The 19,818-nt window shown below is 35.3% G+C and overlaps 1 protein-coding gene across 3 annotated transcripts in view; it reads right to left on the bottom strand.

Moving 5' to 3' along the window:
• Positions 1–19,818, bottom strand: part of SCAF11 (SR-related CTD associated factor 11) — a 48,450-nt gene that overhangs the window by 16,783 nt on the left and 11,849 nt on the right. For 2 of the 3 annotated variants that reach the window (XM_080392560.1, XM_080392561.1), the window contains exons 2-7: positions 15,246–15,324; positions 14,275–14,429; positions 5,122–5,199; positions 3,323–3,420; positions 2,184–2,251; positions 1,467–1,546 (exon numbers count right to left, since the gene is read on the bottom strand). In XM_080392560.1, coding sequence (XP_080248686.1) covers positions 1,467–1,546; positions 2,184–2,251; positions 3,323–3,420; positions 5,122–5,199; positions 14,275–14,429; positions 15,246–15,306 — 540 coding nt within the window. In that variant the 5' untranslated portion in view covers positions 15,307–15,324. The remainder of the gene's footprint in view (positions 1–1,466; positions 1,547–2,183; positions 2,252–3,322; positions 3,421–5,121; positions 5,200–14,274; positions 14,430–15,245; positions 15,325–19,818) is intronic. The other variant, XM_080392562.1, reaches the window with a different exon arrangement.

Raw genomic sequence — 19,818 nt, forward strand, 5'->3', positions numbered from 1 at the left:
ATATGTGTCAAGTATGCAGCCATTATCCATATGCTCCACCAAACCTGGGCAGAGAGCTGCTTTTGATGGGAACATGCCCTATTTAATCAGTGTGCACATTCAAAGTTTCTCCTAAAAAGCTGTTCAGTTTTATTTTTAAAATACTGTAATTCTGAACATTAAGATTCTTTCTCCATCTACAAAAGCTATCCAGATGTTCCACAAATATCCTTATTAATTGGTTGTTAGTAAATCAGTGCTTTCTTTTAAATTCTTCTGAACTTTATTGGAAAATTGAGTCCTGTACCTCCTCCTGAATGTTTTTAATGTCTCTACTTCTGTTTTTGCACTTTTTTTTTTTTTTACAACATGTACCATTTGAGACATTAATGCTATTAAATAGTGCACCATAAATCAGTGAAACTAGATATGAAAGCATTCACCAAGCTTGAGGTCAAACTAGAGGTTTATCTATCATTAAGCTCTATCCTTCCAGTTCAAAACTTCCTCAATTCCACGGAAAATACCTTTAACCTTATGTGGTAAACAGAACCAAAATTTCTGAATACCTGACTCGGAAGGGAAGGCTGGAGCCAAAGACAGCCTTGAGAAATATGGTGTTTAAGGACTCAAACAAAAGTGACAACTTGGGCCACCAGCAACTGAAAAGACACAGGATGTAGTACGTGTCCATATACTACATGAAGCAAGGCAGCAGGCAAGAGAGGAACCTGAAGACAGTTTTTCCTCCAAATGTTTAAACTTTAGGTAAGAGAGAAGGATGAATAATGACGATGACACTTACACTTCAGAATGAAATTTATGGCTTAAAACTATTTCATGCAAACACATTTACGTGTACGACTATAAGAAAGAAAACGCTGACCACAAACTTGTCTCCCAGAGACAAACTATTTTTGAAAGAAGGGAAGGCAGAAATCAAACAAAAGAGCCTTTATAGCTCCTTATAAATTCTGCATATTATAAGCCTATGTTACAGGCTAAAATTTATGAACTAAACAAGAAACCTGGAAACACAAAGATTATTGGGAGTAATCTCCCATTAAAAAAGAACAACTTGATGCAAGCTGTAATATCCATGGCTTATTCATACAACAAATTGCTTGGCTGATTATAACGATGTATTTTCATGAAAATAATGAAGACCTTCATATCCTTCATATAATAGTACTTGGCTAACAGCTTGTAGCTCATATAATCTTTTGGTGAAGAAACATGAAAACAGAGTAGGTACAGTACCTTATAATGTAAAATTCTAATCTAAACAAAAATATTTACCACCACAAAATGTCGTTTAATCTGAGAGAGAAGCTAATATAACTGAGCACTATATTCTAGTTACTTCCTTCAAGACAAAGAGAGACAAAGTAACAGTTTGGATTATACTAAAATTAACAAAGAGAAGTTAATCTTAAAAATAAGCAGAAAGGTAGTTTTAAAAATGCTTACGTGAAAAAAATGCTTACATATGTTTCATTCTCAAAACCAACCTTGTTTATCTTCACAGACAAAGCTTTCTTGTTTCGTTTGTCATACAAAATATTACCTGTATTGAATAAGAAAAAAACCACTTTGAACTTAACTTTAGTAGCATATTAGTTTTTAATTGTTTGTTAATATCATTAATGCAATGAGATGTTAGTGAAAATGTCTCTCTCAAGTGTATTTACAACGTGTTTACATACAACCTGAGTAAAATTAAAATGCATGCACCTTCACAATAGCAGTTTTCACCTCTTCAGGTATTTGCTTAGTTTTGTATGTTATGAACACACCTATTGAACAGTATCTATTAAACAAGCCTCTCAAAACGGCAGCCCCAAATACAACTAAGTGTGTCTTGTGTCTGAACTCTCACCAAAAAGCTTCCTGTAAATAAAAGCCAGTCATTAGCTGTGCACTGACTCTCTGATGCAGAGAATGACTTCAGGCTAAAACCAAATCCATTTCACTTGTGACTTGAAATTGAAGTGAAGAGGCAGTCTATCTAGTAACATAAGAATAGTAGTTTCACATACTGCTATTTTTCTCTGAACTTCCACGCTTCTATATTCCTTGCTATTTGGTTTTCATATGCAAATGTAAGCAATTAAAAAAAAAAATACTGGCTCACCAAGAAAAATTCTAGAGTTCCTTAATAAAAAACTGCAATTCTAGCAAATGGAGGACAAATACCAACTTACTGTATTTTTTCTTCACAACTTTGCTTAATTTTGTTGTTAATGGCCCTCTGTCTGGACATACAGCTCTTCTGCAAGATTAAGAAAAGATATAAAAGTTATTTCTGGGCATATTTAAGTTAAGAGTATACACATCAAACAAAATCAGGTCTTATTTTAAGGAATTTTTACTTTGCACGCGTAAGTAACTTCTGACCACCACTAAAACTGAATTTGCAGCATGTGTATCATCTTCCATATACTAAAAGCCACAGTGCTTCAAAAAGCTTACAGATGTAAAAAAAAAAAAAAAAAAAGAAATCAATTTACACAATTTGTGTAAATCTGAATGCTTGATTTCATGGCAACATATGAAAGGTATCATAACCTGCTTCCATAAATACTTTCAAGAATATCAAAGTCAATGGTGATTCAGAACAGTGAGGCATGAAGATCAATTTATCTTACTTATTTTATATTAAGAGCTAAAAAAGGTAATTTACTTCCAGTTATCTTTTCTGTAGCGAGTATGTTTCAAATTCAGTCTGGAGAACTCTGTATATATTGTATATTCCATTAAACACTGACTTCAGATTATCACAATTTAGTGAAATTTGTCTGAGCTTCCTCTCATAAAATGCAGCAAATGTGACAAGATAAAGTTTCTCAAAACAGGAACAGTATTTTCGCAGTTCCATCTCAAACCCAGTAGAATAAAATCAGTTCTTGACTACAACTGTGTTTTATAGTAAAATAGGAACACTACAAATGTTTATGATAACATGCAAGGAAGGGGATGTCTGTTTAGATAACCAAAGAAAAAGCTTTATATTGTTACAATATGATCTATCCATAAAATCTGAATTCAAATTAGTAAGAAATTGCTTGAATTGCTTGAAAAATGCAAATTTCACAGAGCAAGATGCAAGAAATATGCTGTTCCTTACTTCTCACTTGCTGTTTTAAGTATTCAAGCGGTAATTACATCAGCGTTAACAGTAAAGCTAAACTGCCACTGACAGAAAAGTTTTTTAGAATAAACTTGATTTTAAAGATTTTTCAGGGTGTACACTTTAAAACAGTTTTTATATTTTTATATTTATATAAAATATATTTGATATTTATATAGTTTTAATATTCCATTAGAACAATGGACAACCAACCTCATAAAGCTTCTCATTTTCGCATGGCTATATTTTCCTTTGCTGCAGGCACAGTTTTCCTCCTCTTCCTTCCTCCTCAGTTGTTTTTTAATCTGAACCTGTATTGAAAAATAAAGTCAATCCAATCTAGAATCTCAATACATACGGGCTTTAAATTTGTTCAGGCTCTTAAGGTCTACAGAGAAAATAAATTCAGAAGGCCTTGAAACTGTTTCAAATAATTACTTTAATGTCACAGTTTGAAGATTTGATTTTTTTTCATTTGTTTTTCATGAAATGGAAAAAACCCCACCTCGATGTGTATATTGGCTATACCAAAGACGCATACTAATTCCACAAGACCAAAAATCCCTGAACATTCAGACTGCCATGGCAAGTACCTCAAACCTACGCACCATCTTCCATTGAGAATTTGGAAGCCACATTTTTTTTTAGACTAAATTGGTTGATCTGAATATACAAGGTTTAGCTTGGGAGAATGCTTGACTACCACTCAATTTCAAACACTTCCTCATAATTAAAAACACCTCATTTTCCTCCAGAGTAAAATAACTCAAGGATTTGATGTAACTTTCCCACCCCCATCCATCTTCAAAATTCTAAGCAAGCAATACAATTTTTACAACCTACTATGAAGTTACCTCAATGGCTACATTGCAATTGTTTGTGTTAGAAATCTTGTATTTCCTCATTCTAGAATCTTGGCTTTACATGTAACTCCTCAAGCTATTAGCATCATAATTATGAACATCACACAGGAATAATGCCAGTCTCCTGTTAATGCCACTGCAAGTACTGACCACTGTGTCAGCATTTCTAATGGTACACATTCCACCTACCCCTACTGCTCCAGCGGCTGCTTTGCAGAGCAGGGCCCTTGTTCTCTGCCCACCTGTTTACACTGCAGTTCTACAAAGAAACTTTCAAATGGTATCACAATACAGCCTTCACACTCTTCCAAATGAAATCTTCAGTTTACCTAGTTTCAGCTACGACTTCCTTGATTCTTTAGAAATAAAGAAGGTAAAATATGCTAGCATAGTTTTCTATGAGAAGGAAGTATCTGTGGCTGGTCAGTGTGTTTCCTTTGCAGGTGACTACCTCGGCCTCTAGAAGCACAAGAAACCGATACTGGGAACCTGTTCTCTAAACATCACAAAATGCAAACCCGACAGCTTCAGAATTACTTTTAACCATAATTTCACCAAAGAATTTCAAAATTGGATACAGAATTATCAGCATCTTTCTACATACATTTTCAAGATCGTTTATCAGAATCAAGTTTTATTTTCCTATTTCATAAACTACTCTCCACAGCAGTATTATTCAGAAAAACTGAAAAAAAAAAATTTCAGAGATTTACATTGAACAAAGCTTAACATTAACTAATTCCTCTTGCCTTCATGTGTTTTTGTCTGTGAATTAAGAGGCTGTTAACACACAAGATTCACCTTAACTAAAATAAAATAAAACGCAAGATTGCATGCTAATTGATATAACACTTGTTTACAAAATCTAGTTAAAAACCACCATACTTCTCTTCTTGGATTTATTAGGAACATTCAAAGATAGTATAAAGTAGCAATAGTAGCTTTATCATTATTATTATTACTGTAAACGCTTGCTTTGAAAAAATAATTAAGAATAGTTCCTAGCTTCAAATATGTAATAGAAGCATCAAAGCAACAATTATTTTGTTAGGAAAGATTCATATGTCTGTGGTCATTAATAAAAGGCTGCAGCATAACTTGGGCATTCCTACAACTTAAGTTATTTAAGAAAATAAGTCTGGAACTTACCTTTATCTGCTCTTCTAATGCATCAAGCCTGCATACTGCTTGAAACGGTCTGCGATCAATAGGACATGAAGCCTGTGTCTGAAAAATTATTTTTCTTGTTACAAAATCTGTAGTAAGTTAGGAGCAGTCTTCTATACTTTTATTTGCTACTACAGTAGCTTACAGAAACACACAAAATTACAACTTGTCCACAATAAGAATGTAATTGCACACATTATCCACACATTCAGTATTTTGTTTCATGTAAGTAGATTTCTTCTTAGGGGAAAATCTAAAGGAAACAAGAATGTAACTCTGAAGTTGTGTTCAAACAAATAAAAGCATTTTGCATCACATTAGCTACCTTTTTTAAATCCCTGTTAGGTAACTGATTTTATACCAACATGAAAATGTTCTTTTCATTTCTTGTTCTTCTAATGTTTATTTCTTAATGTTGTTCTCAACAAAAAGTGTGTTGGGTCATGCCCACAAAACACAAAACTGGTAAGAACAACAGGAAACAGGGTAATACCTTCCTTCATCTTGCATATGTATTTGACTATATATTTTTTTTTTGCAGCTAGCAGAGAGAACAGATTCCTATGTGTAAGACAACTACAGTTTTACAAATCACTTTACAAGAAAATGGAATTGAAGATTATTTTATGCTCAGTTTGATGGAAATACAGATTTATTGTTTTTTCCCCAATCACCTAAATGCATTCTTACTGAGGCTGCACTAAGTCAGATAACATTTTATTGTTCTGTGCATGTGTGTTATCAACCATAGAAGAGGGAAACTTCAACTGAAGCTACACCCAACTGGATCATGTAGTGTTAACTTTCAGGGAAATCCCTATTAGATATTAATTTTTGCTGTTAGAGAACTATTTATTAGTTTTAATTCCAGATATGTGTTGGGGGTGGGGTGGGGTGTTGGTGGTTTTTTTTGTTTGTTTGGTTTGGTTTTTTGTCATCGTTCCCCTGCCTCCCCTTCATTCCATTGGCCTTCACAGGCTCAGTTCAGAACTCTTCCAAAAGAAAGAAAAAAGTCCCCACACTCAGCCTCCAGTCCTAATTCATCCACAGAACAAGTAGATGAATTGTATGCCCTTCAGAGGCATGCAATTTCTGCCCTTAAAAGAATATTAGGGTTTTACACTTTATATTTATGCGAGCAAGATGCAGTATTACAATCGCATAAGCAGCTATGAGAAACCTGTATATGAACTCTGCCCTGAAATTCAGTGTTGAACTTCATTCCTGTCTTTCTATTGGGGCTTTTAATTTTCCAGTTCATTCCATTCTTTTCTCAATTTCAAATAGTGCTCAATTTCTTTTTCACCTATGCAGCCCTCAAACCTTGAGAATTCAGGAAGCTTTTGATTTCAATTGAAGTAGGCAGAAGTTAGATGATTAAAAAAACCAAACCACCCAACAAAACCAAAAAACCCCAGGCGTAGTTTCATGAACAAGTTGTTGAACAAGAACATACGCTAAAGCCATTACCTCTCCTTTTGATGCTCTGGTATTTGATCCTAACTAAAAACTTCCCCCTGTTGGGGGATACCATTGTTCCCTCAGGTGTCAGGGGCTTGGTTAAGAAAAGCATATTGGGTAATTAAGCCAGTTCCCTAAGGACTCTGATTACGAAGAGTTTTTGTCCTGTAGTCAACGTAAAGTTAACCCACAGTAACATAGCAGTGTATTATTCAGCTGGGATATTTGATAGCATGCAGTGCACTCTAACTGCTGAATCAGCTGCAAGCTTCAAGGTAAATACTTTGATTCTTAGATAATACCAGACTGTCAAAGATAGGTAGGAGCAAGTTAGTTTTCTTAGTAATTTTCAGTCTCATTTCAGGATTCACCTTAGCTGAAAAGTAAGCTTTTCCAAGAATACAATCTGTTTCTATGTTACATCTACACATGAAGTTATGTTCCCAAGTCTAAGTCACAGTAAGTTATGTGTATTTATTGCAATGAAGTATCAGAGTACTAGCAGCAATCCACATGACAAGCGTTTTTGCTCCACTAGAAAAAGTATTTGCTCTTATATGTTCAGTTCTTCTGGACAAATGTTCAACAATTACATACAGTTATACATAGTAGCAGAAAAAGAGGAAAATATTCTGGAAGCATCAAAAGCTACCATTAGGTTCAGGTATGTTCAGAAACAGCAGATGCTCTTTCCACTCTTACTCAGTTGCTTTTCATAGCCCTAGCACTATCTGATAGTTTGTAACATATCTCAAGCAAAATTCCAGTAAGGACAGGACAGTCTCATGTGCACCCCCAGACCCCCTAGCACAGTACAGTTGTTGGGTAGCCTGAGGAAAGCTAGAGGTTACTTCATCTATATAACACTTTTGTCTAAACATGCATCAGCTCTCATCTGTCTGCTAACATACAAGACCAAGCCTTTCAAATGGAAATGGAAGAAAAAAAAGTTTCCCCTGTTGCTTTTTCTAATGACAAGACTGAATTTGTGCTGATACAGAAAGGAGTAAGGGTAAAAAAAACTGACTACATTTTTACAAGAAGCAGTCATGAGGAGTGGTGGCCTTTTACCATCTCTCATTTTTGAGACTACGGTTCAATAACAAAGAAGGTGTTGAGTCTTTAATCCAAGGCAAGTTAGCAGTTCCTCCCTTCTGAGGCTTCTGTTCAGGTAGCATCATAAGTAATAATGAATGTACACTGTCCTTTTTTGGGAAAAATATTTGAAACAAGAAAAAAAGCCACTGAAGTGGGGTGAGCCCAATCAGCAGCTATCAATTTTACTATGCACAAGGGAGGACTGTGTGGGATTGGTCACAACTTAGAAAGACCTTCTAAGTCTGCAGTGTCTTCCTTTAACATAGAATACAGTGTATTCTAAGATACAGTATCTTCCTTTAACATAGCTGTTTATTTACATAGCTGCATGTTTACTACATGCAGAACACGTAGTATTTAATGTAATCATCAAAATCATTAGAACCTCTCAGCGGGTATTTGTGACTTGCTTTGCTTTTGTTCCCAACAGTGCTTTTCTTGGAAAATCAGAGTAGTAGCTTAACACACTTCAAAATGTCTTAGATTGCTTTACTCTCCACAAGAAATTACACAGTTTTCACGTTAAAACTGGTAACTCCGCAGTGATTCATTCTTTCACCTATCCTGTAATATCCAGAGAATTCGCATCATAAAATATGTAAAGCATTCATTACACCTGCAACCCCTGAAAAGCTATCCATGAGCACGTGTGTTTGTTCTGAAGTTTTCCAAAGTATCATTTTATAGTATTTGGTTTTGACTATCCTCTAGAAAAATCTTGCTTTAGCTCCACAGGCATAACCTAGCGTTCAATATTCTTGCAACTGCTACAGCACCACGTAACTGTGATCTCTGAACTCAAGGAGAACTTATCCCTTATTTTAACTGCATCACTTCAGGCAGCACTTGACCAAAGTGAGGTAGACAAAAGGCTGAAGAGGTTACTGTACACCAGCTAGGAATTTTCAGGAAGCTATACAAATAGGTGCAATCTAACCCCAAAACATATTTGGCTGGTAAAATAACTAGATATTCCCATCTCATCAAGTTCCATATTATGAGGTTTCATAACAAGTAGTAACAAGGTAGGAGTATGGAATTAAAGTTGCTGCAGTAAACCCGTTCCTCTGCATTTTTTTTTCCTTCAAGTGGCCCATAATATAGTCTGTTCAACTACTGTACTGAAAAGCTAATCCAAAAAGAAACATGATCCTTCACTCTTTACTGCTTTTTTATTAGAAAAGCTGTTAAACAACAGAAAAAATACCAGATTCTCCTAACTAAATTCAGGCTTAAAGGTGAGGTTTAGACTTTAAAGTAACATTTTTCTGTACATTTCACTCCACCTAGTAATAATAGTACACTAAAAAGCCCACAGTTTTACCTTCAACTTCAGTGAAAAGGGAGACTGTAACACACATAGTAGGAAATACCTGTCCACAGTTTGATGAAAGAAGAGAAGGAAGCATGTAAAAACAGTCTACTTAAAAAATTTCACATGTACTTGCTTTTTTTGAGTTATGCTTCAGGAAAGCACTGTTTCTGGTAAGAGATGTTGGGTTTTTGGGTTTTTTGAAATATCATTCATGGGTAGTAAAGACACAGAATGCATAAGAACAGAGATTCTAGTCTCAACACCTAATCAACAGACTACCTAGTCACAATTCCAAACAGCTATCTTCTCTCTACCTACATCGTGTAGTTGGCTAGCCCTTAACTTTCAATCCAAAATTGCCATAAAGCACTGACAAGTTGTGTCATTGTACGTACTTTGACACTGTACTATTGGAAGAATTATAGTCAAATGCAAAATCACTCATGCAGACATTTACACTACATTTCAGTGGCGTGAACATTGGTAGGCTGCTGCATGAATGTACTTGATAAATCACAGCATCACAAAATGGTTAAGGTTGGAAGGGACCTCTGGAGGTCATCTTGTCCAACTGCCCACCTTAAGCAGGGGAACATGTCAAGAACAACTGTATACCACAAACATGTAATTTGAGAAGAGGTATCTAAAGCCTAAATTTTCTGAAAGAATTTGAGTAATACAATTTTTCAGTGTAGCAGTTCTCAGATGCATTGTTTACATATGCATTTCCTTGGATGCACTTGAACAAGAAGGTTTTTTTATTGTTGTTTTGGTTGTTAGGTTTAGTGTTTCTTTAAAAACACTGCATATTTGGTTCGTGATTGTAATCTTAATCTTGCCCACAGTGCTCTGTACCACAGATCACTGTGGAGTTTGTTGAAACATAAGCCAATTCCTTCCTATATACTTTAGGACAAAAGAAATCCAGATCAGAAAGAATACACATTAAGAATTCCTGTTACCATACAGGTTAAGTCTCTACCCTCAGAAGACTACACATGTGCAGTACACTCTACATAATCAATGATCCAAACCTTATACTAGCACAAAGGGAATTACTATTCTAATAACAGCACATCTGCTAGAAATGTAACACAAGACAGCTCTTTGTGCCAACTGCTTAGCTTTAAGTCAACCACTGATACTACACAGGGCCCTGCCTGAATATGCCCCAATGCTCTGGAGAACTTACAGCTGAACATACTCCACTTTCAAACCCTCCAGATGAGGCAAAATGAATGAGGGAAACCAGGTGCAGAGACAAAGAGATACAAGCTTAGTAAGGGAGGGTCACTGAAATCAAGATCTCTTCCACAATCATTGTGTTAATGCAGATAGCACACAACCTTTTCTTTAGCACTCCTCTCTCATGATGGTTTATAAGAGGAATTAATAGATAGAGCAAGGATAGAAGTCTTCAGTATATTTATTAGCAGTCTGAAGAACAGAGGGGAAGTTAAAAAGCCTAGAGTAAAGCAGAGTAAATATTTAACCTCTAATTTAAGATGGTTTTCTTTGAATAGAACACAAAAAAAGTAGACAATTTTCCTCTAGTGCATACAGGCAAGATACTACTGCTGCTAAAGCAGTTGTCTTAGCTGAAGTGATTTTGGCTACTTGCCATCGATACCTAGGTTGACTTCCCTTCACATAAGCTTTACTGAAATGCTTCAGAACTGATTATTATAAAATAGAACATACGTGCTTACCAACTGCAATACAAAATACAAGCATACCAGAAAAAAAAGGGTAAAAAATTTAGTTTTGACCCAACTAGTTTTAATCTACTAGTGGTATTACAGACAAGAGAAACACATAATATAATTATTTCCCTTCATGTAACACAACAGGACCGATGTTTGAAGACTATCGGGGGGGGGTGGGTGGGTGTTGGGTGTTCTGTCGCTGGTCCCCCTGCCCCCCTTTTTTTGTACACACAGTAACAGCCAAAGCTCCCTCTGTTATGTGGGCAGAATAATGTTATGATGTACACGTTCCTTATACTGAAAGCAACCCTTCATTTAACTTTATCCTTCATCACTCCTATTGAAAGGTGTGCCCAACAACCTCAGCTCTAGATTTAGTGCCTTTTACTTTTTATGGTCTTCCAACATAGCCTCACTGAAATAGAAAGTCTCAAGCTTGAGAGTCTCCATTCATACATTCCACAATGTTGGTTTACAGAAGCAGTTGACAGCTAGCACAGGGCGAGTGACATTTATGTTAATCTTCACATGCCTACTGAAAACAGTCCCCAACAGTCTGCCTGTGCAGTGGTGCCCAGCAGTTCTTGGGGGAGCACTGGTTAGCACGGCCAAAGGCACGCAAGTTGACAGTCTAGTAGCACAGGAGAGTTTAGTAGTGTAGGCAACTGAATTTAGTGCACAGCAGTGCTCTCAGATGCTGCAATTAATTACAGTAAACATAGGCAAAGAGAGCAGAACGATTTAAGGGACATTTAGAAGTTAATCCAAAGACTAGTTTCTTAGTAAGGATTCTGCTCTCCCCTGCATTTTTCTTTTAGGAGTTGGACACCTTTGAGGAAAAGGGAAAGAAAATACAGCATGGATTCAACTGCAATGCTACTGAATTCTGAAACTAAATGCTCAGATTTAGCCATCAAGATCTGGTATTTTAGATGATCTGTGGCAAATTTCCTATCCATTTTCAGCCCTTCAAGGAATGAACCGGAAGACACTTAAAAACAACCTTTTTATATAGCTTTTAAGTGCACTTTATCTATACTCTCCCTTAAAAACTGAGATCTTAAAAGTGTTATTGCTGCTGCTTCCAGACCGAAAACCTACAGGTACAACACACTTAATTGCAGTTGCAATGTTGAAACTCTCCTGTAGATAGAAGAGGGAGCAGAAGAGTAAACAAACTCTTACCATCTGCCTAAACTACCCCAGTTTTAATTAGAATATCAGTTACATATAGAAGTCAGAAACTCTCAGAAGAGCAATGATTATGTACAATTTGAAAACAAAAGTTTAAAGAAGTAGTTCCCATTATATTTTGAGGTCCAGATGCAACAGAGAAAGATAGAGGAAATATCCAACTTGAACACAGACTGCTGTCAAAGCTTTTAGGTGTATGGAGCACAACTGTAGATAAACAGAAGAGCACTTCAAGTAATGTGAACATTGGCTTTTTTTTTTTTTTTAATTTAACTCAATCTTAATTCTGAATTTTGTTATTCTACAGCACTTAAACAGGAAAACAATGTTTTTTAAGCCAATTTATTTATACCTAAAATACTTGATCTTCAAACAGAATCCAGCAGCATATTTTTTGAAAAGCAAATTAATTTTTGTATCTTCATTATTCAGAGTGCCTTAAATTTGACTACTTGTCAATTATTTAGTTTTTGTTAGTTCTGATCAATCAAGAACTAGCAGAGAAAACTAAACCTTATGCTATACTTCTGAAAAAAGAACAAAATCATTTATTTATAAATATTAATAGCAGACAAAACCCACATGGCATCAGCATGCTTCAGATGGCCACGTGCTTATAGTATGTTTCTATCATTCCAAACCATAAAACCTCATCTGCTTCTCACAGCTGAAGCCTCTGAACATCTGTCAGGCAGTTTCAACACTCCCCCCCCCCCCCCCCTTTACTTTTAATTAAAACTAATAGATTAGGCAACAGAGTTTCACGAACTCAACTGTCAAGTAGCCTCAGAAAAGGAAGACTGGCTGGTTTTACTCATCAGGTGCCACTAATGGAAAGAAGCAGTAGAAGCCTTACTTAGCTTTAAAAACAACCCCCAACCATTTTTACAGCATCACATCTACTTTACTTGTAAACTGTTAAGAGTAGAAGTTGCTTTTATTCTATTTGGATAGTACTTTGTGCTAAAAAAAAATAAAAATCTGACATGACAAGAAAAAAATGTCATTCATTTCCCTCTTTAAAACAAGAAAATTTCCCTTCCTCATTGGGCTTAAAAGCATCTGTTAGATAATGTGAACAAACTGAAATCTAGCAGCAAGCCTTCCATCTACTGTACTGCTTCCCTGTGCTTGTCACTATTTATTGCCTTTCAGCTGCCATTATAATAACTAGCTAAGGAAGTCAGGATAAAATTGTGGATGAGAGTTTCCTGTTCCCTTATAAATAAAAGCACTGCAATTAGTCATTTGCAGACCACAGTATCTGGCAAAAAGAGACTCAGTTTATTATTCTGTTTGTGAATCTAAAGCAAGTTTTACCTAACAACCTTTTTTAAATACTCTTAAGTTCATACAAAATCTTCTGAAGTGATTCATGTTACTGTCTGCCTTCAGTAATAAATAACACCAAAATTAAGGTTAAAATTATAGCAAGTAAAAAATAATATAAGCATATTGTATTTATGTGCGTATATATATATACACACACACTGTATATATTCATACATATAAGTTATACCAACCTTCTAAAGGATATACTGAAACCAAAATAATAATTTACTTCAAAAGAAAGTTATTACAGAGAAACTAAGCAGTGGTCTCTACTACAATGAGCAACCAATTTAGGTGCACAGAAGTAGGGCAAAAAGCCAGCATCTCATTTCAGCACCCCTCCAATACAACATAAAGCAATTCTAATTTGGTGTTTTATATTGGCAATTGAAAAAGTTACAGGAAAGGTACAGATACCAAAGACTTAATGCAATGATTACAGCACGTATGTGAGGATGAAGGGATTAAATAGAACAAATTAACAACAATTTGTTCAACAAGTCATTTTTCTTTAAGGTTCCAGAACAATCTACAAAAGGATTGACATAGAACAAGTAATAGCCATAATTAAAATGAAAATTTTACATTCAGAATAGCACTGAACCATTTAGCTAAATTCTCTTTAGAGTTAGAAAACTAAGGTTTTATCAGACTCATTTTGTAGACAAACATGAAAACATATTGGTCTCAGCCCTGAGCTGACAGTATGACAAACAGCATAACAGATAACAAAATAAGCAATATCAAACAGTATTATGTACACATCGTAATCTTCCAAACAGCCAACACCATTTTCTTACTGATCCGTAATCTCTAGTAACCATTACTAAGTCAGGATGTCTAGTGAAAATAAACACAAAGTATGTTACTGCACTAAGGAGAAAGTTTCCAATCATCTATTTATAAACTGGTCATTGAAATACTTCTGTGCAAAGCCAAAATGCATAACATTTTTTTTAAAAAAAAATCCATATTAGATATGGCAGATTTCACTGAAAAATAAACACACCCCTTGGTTCTTGGTCTTACCTCAGCCCATTTAAGAATACAAGTCATGCAGAAGGTATGACTGCAGTTTTCAGGAAAACCAATCTCTTGTTCTAGAAGGCAGTTCAGACAGATGGGGCATGTGTCACCATCATATGATAAAGCAGAACAGGAACAGCTTTCTTCATTTTCTTCACCTGGTATTATTAACATTGACATTTAGAGGTTATGACAGTTTTTGAAACAAAGTCTTTCTAGATTTGAATAATAAGGCAGTAAGATACAATTTTCTGTAGTTAAAAGCAAGTTAATCAAGTTTCCATGTGTAATGCAGTCAAAACACTGGCCAGAAGAATAGCTAAAAGAATGCATTTCAGGTGAAAAACACTACACAACGTATTTCATAACTACTGTACCAATATTTGCCATTAAAACAAAGGCAAGTTAGCTTTAGTGCTATTTAAAGAAAGCATCACACACCATTTCCTGTTGGCCATGTAGTCATTTAGACATTGTTCTCCCAAGTCCTTCCTCCTCAGATTTTTGTACTGTCTCCACAAAATAAATATAGAATGTGCTGGTTAATTTATGATCTTGTATACACAGTCTACCTTCACTTCACTTTTCCAGTCTTAGGAATATTTTAATCTGAACATCCTCAAATATTTACCTTATCATGCTCTCAATTTTAGAAATTGTTTTCAGGATATAAAAATGCAAGAACTTTTCTTCAAGGAATTCTACTCTAAATCAATTGGCTTTTTCTGAATAATAATTGACATCTCCATTTTTGTTCTGCTACTAGAAGTCAACAAGTGAAAAACAGAAGAGACAAGAGAGGATTTGGGGACTCCATAAGCCAAAGAGAAATGTTATGCTGAGATAGTGCTTATGTTTACACAAACTCTCTCAAAACAAGCAGCACACTGATTGAGAGCGCAAATGTAAAATCTGACCCTCACAACTTGAACCTGAATAATATACTTGCCTATTTTCATACACACAGACTTTACCTTCCATGCCTTCATGCTTCTGACCCTCAGTGTCTTGAATACAGTGCTTTCTGTTCTTCATCTTCTTACAAAATGTAGTCTGGAAGACATAGAAACAGTTTACACAACTTGTTTAGACTGCAACTTGAAAATAAAAATGACCGCTATGGATTTAATGAGTGCTCTCCAGTGCTCTTCATTTCATTAGGACTTTGTAGAGTAGAAACACCTGACATTAAGATTTAGATACAGGTAATGTACAATCTGTTTGCAATTTATGAGCATTGTGAATGCTGTCTAGCAACTGACACTTCCAACTTGAAAACGTTTTTGTTCAATAAATGCAAAGTTTTTGCAGTGTTTTAAAACTACCAATGGTGCTTCTATTTTTAAAAGTTAAATGTACTGCTAAGTTTCTATGCAAACCACCCCACACAACACTGCAGTAATTAACATCTGCAAATTGCCCTTCACAAATCTTTGAAGCAACAAAATTAAACACACAAGCACCAGAAGAGTTAGTTGCTTTCCACACCTATCCATCACAGTAGTAGTGGCAAGCGAGAAAAGTTAAATTTTTACTTTTGCTTGCATTTTGCTTTTGTCATCCAATGAGAACCATGAGCACTCTGAAAAAAATGCGGGGAAAGTTATATCATCAAAACAAGGGACAGGTCACAAGCACAGGTGCAGTTGGAGTATCATGAATGGGAAGGGTGCACCTTTTAATTTTAACTGTTCTGTAAAGCAGCAGTACGAGTAAGAAGAACAAAGAAAGAGAATATCCTTGTGATCCACATCAAATAGTTTGAAAGAATTTGATCTCGCGTAAGAAACAGCAAGCGTATGTTCTTTGGAGGCTGTCCTACTACATACAGAATGAAACACACTTGAAAAAACCAAAATGTTATCTACACCAAGGACTGAATCTTCTGTGTTGCAAACTCCTGCAATCACAGTAAAGATGGTATAAGCACCTAAAGCTCCAACCCAACAGTCCTAGAAGGACCAGCAGTTTTCTTCAGAACTATATAAAGCTTTAAAAATTATTATTTAAATGTACAAATTACAACTCCACAAGAGACTGAAGAAACCAGAAATTACCAAGATCTACTACTTAAGCATTCAAACCTGAAGCAAACCGACTGAGGCTTCAAACCCCTTACTCTTTAATGCCTTTGCTAGACAAAGAAGTACAACAGAGCTGAGAATGCCACAATCGCACTCCTCAAATAAACGCCCTCCTATTTCACCTACAAACGACACTAGCTTCCCTTTACCACCTGCACATCCAAGAGAGGGGAAAGACAGAATTTGCCTCCCAAAACTTTTCTTCTAATCAAGTCTTTATTGCTTGATCTTGGCAGCAGGAAGTGTTTTAATGATAATTTCTTTTTTTCTGAGAAAAGAAACACTGCCACAGATACCCATCACATAACATACTTCCCACTTTCTTAAGCAATCCAAGAAAGCAGGACTAATCTGTGAGTCTGGAACACAGACAGTTCATTAAAGAAATGGTCAAAACTGTGAAACTAATTAGAAATCTGTAAATAGAATTCTAAATGGCTTCAATGTTCCCATTAGAAATTACTTTTTAATTCCCCAAAAAGAACATGTGAATCAAGTCAACTGAGGGTGGCAAAAAGGGAAAGGAGAAGGAAACAAAAACGTAGTTATAAGGGAATTTTTTCCCTACACAGCTATCTTACCTTGATACAAAAAAATTACTTAAGAAGGTATTATTAGGATAAATACTACCAACTGTAGAGCATTTACTAGCACTAATATTAATATGGACTGTGTTGCAGTGAATGCTCTAAGTTGTATTCAAGTTCTGTTAGGAAAACAACTACCGACCAGACCACCTGTTACCTTTTGCCGGCTAGGCAAGATGAAACCTTCAACAAAAGCCAAAGTGCTACTTTAAGATTTAATGCTTTGAACAAGCAATATCTGCATCAAATTAGGACAGGTAAGACCACCAAAGCCACATTTGAACGTAAAATATGAGTTTGAGGTCTGTTGCTTTCATTCTGCTTTGCAAGAGGACTTAAACCTCAGCAATGATTTACAGAAGCAGAAAAATCCACAAACTGTGCTCAAACTTGTCTCAACCCTAGAAGTCCCAGTACACTTCATAGTTGAGATAGTTTAAAGACAAGATCAAAAATTCTATACTCTGCATCCATTCACAGAAGAGGTGTTAAATAGACACAATCTAGATATCAAATTGTAGCTTAAGCAGTAGCTGTAGAGTTCACGCTTATTATAACAGAGGTCTTGAGTTCACTAAGACAGATTGCAGAGAACCCACAGGAGCTCTTTAGATGTGTTTCTCCCCAGAAAAAGTGACCTTTTCTCCATTGTACTCTTTCTAGACACAACGACATCCCTGAAATTCTTGCACAGTTACAGTAAAATAGAGATCCTAAAATTTTGACAGACTATCAGTAAATCCAAGATGTGCAGCAACTGGAAAACATTTACGTAGTGTTACATCACTCATCTCACAAACCTATTAAACAGATACTGAGTGCTGCTAACGCATTTCACTTTGCACAGCACAACTTTTTGTCAGTTTGACACCATGCATTTTAGCTGAGTCTAAACAGACACAGAGAAATTTAATATTACTGAAATATAAGTATTTATAAACAAAAGACATCATCAAAATTTACATATTATTTAACAAATTAACTTTAGAAAGACTACTTTCTCCACTGCTTTAAAAGGGGCATCACAAGCACTGGAATAGCTGAAGAGTTAACACTAAAGACTGTCATTACATTTATAAAATTAAAACAGAGTTAGGAAAAAAGAACACAGTAGTTTAGGAGAAGCAGACAGCACAGAAAACAGAACTTCTATTTGTCCCAAAATGTGACATATTCCTTTAGATATTTTTAAGCTTCAAGAAGATTTGGAAGTATTTATCAGACTTTGCCATTCCAACTACATGCCATACAAGAAATCTGTAGTCTTGTCTGGGGAGAGACAGTGAAAGAAGCGAGAATTATTTTTTTTTTGTCATTCTCACAGTTACCAAATCGTATCAGCTCTCATGAATACCATATTATGTCCATGACTAATCATGTCTGATTGGGCAAATATATATTTGAATGCTAATATCCAAAGAGTACTTCTACCAGATTCCAGTGACTCATGACCAATAAGCTTTAGTTATCATCATTTAGTTGTCGATGTGAAATATTAGAAAATACCTCAAGACGCACACATGCAAGGCACTTGACAAGACAGCAACAAGCACTATACTATGCTAATACTGCTAAAAACAAAATCAATCCCCCTCCCAACTCTATAGATAAAATACTTTCTGAGAATGCCTAAAGACAGCATAGCACTGCAGCCAAGATGGTACTTTTCTAGTGCTTCTAAGTTTTCAATGGAATGACTTTGTAAAGATAAATACTTCATTTAATTTCATTTTTGAGATAAAGGCAAGAATAGTTATTAGATGGAAAAGAGTGAACAAGGGCATTACCACAAGTACACACCACCACTCCAGCCCCCCATTATTTTTAAATGAGTTACATTTAAGTTTCTAGGTTTTTCTTCAAAGGAAATTCCTGTTCTTGTCTTCATAGGAGGCAGATGCCAAAGATATCTGCCAACAAACGTGCTTAAACAGAGTTAACTGTAGAACATGGGAATAGACTTGCCACTGTCTGAGAAACATAATTTCATGATGTACTTCAGCAATTCCGTAAAGCAGACTTACACACTAAACTTTCTATACCACAAAAATAAAAGTATGATTTACCTTTTATATTAACACAAACTACTTCATACAATTCATAACCTAAAAATACAGATGTATTTCAACACTAATTCATTGTGTATGCAGAAAGAAAAAACTTGGTCTGTTCAAAGTCATGCTACTGAATTTCTTACTAAACTAAAATTTACTACATTAAAACCTTAAAATCAAATAAGCACAGAAAAATCATAGGATGAAAATTTATAGTAGCTTAATTACAAATGACACATGAAATTAGCACATGCCTCCTTTTTGACTAACTACAAGACAAAGTCTTTACAAGCATCCCTTATGGCCTGTAAAAAAAATGCACCAGCTGAATACATTTTGTCCAATACAGCAATGGTCTAGACACCTGTCTGCACAGAAGAAGACTTGTTCAATTGGAAAGGGAAATCAAGAACACAGGCAACAAGATCTCCAGTAAGCAAGTGCAGAAGTTTGTCCAAGACTGGCTTATTCTTGTTCCCTTACTGGACTTAAATTAACCTTTCAACTTCTTAAGATACATGTTGCATCAATACTCACAGAACAGTCAAAATAAGTCACTACTGTTTCTATTAAAAGCATTTTCTTTCAAAAAGGATTTGTGGCACTTTTAGCTGTGTTTTGATTTCTTAACTAAGTTAAGAAGCGATCAGTTTCAAATATGAAACAACAGTCAGCCATACATTTAGCGTACAGTTTGTTTGTTTAATAAAACAATAACAACACTTTTTAGTCCTATCAAAATTTTGGGCAGCAGTAAGCAGGACTATTTTGTTCTATGCATTTTGATGCTCTTTAAGAAACCTCTGAAGAAGGTTTAAGACT

Source organism: Falco punctatus (genome assembly GCF_963210335.1).
Source record: "Falco punctatus genome assembly, chromosome: 6".
In the NCBI taxonomy this organism is placed as follows: domain Eukaryota; kingdom Metazoa; phylum Chordata; class Aves; order Falconiformes; family Falconidae; genus Falco; species Falco punctatus.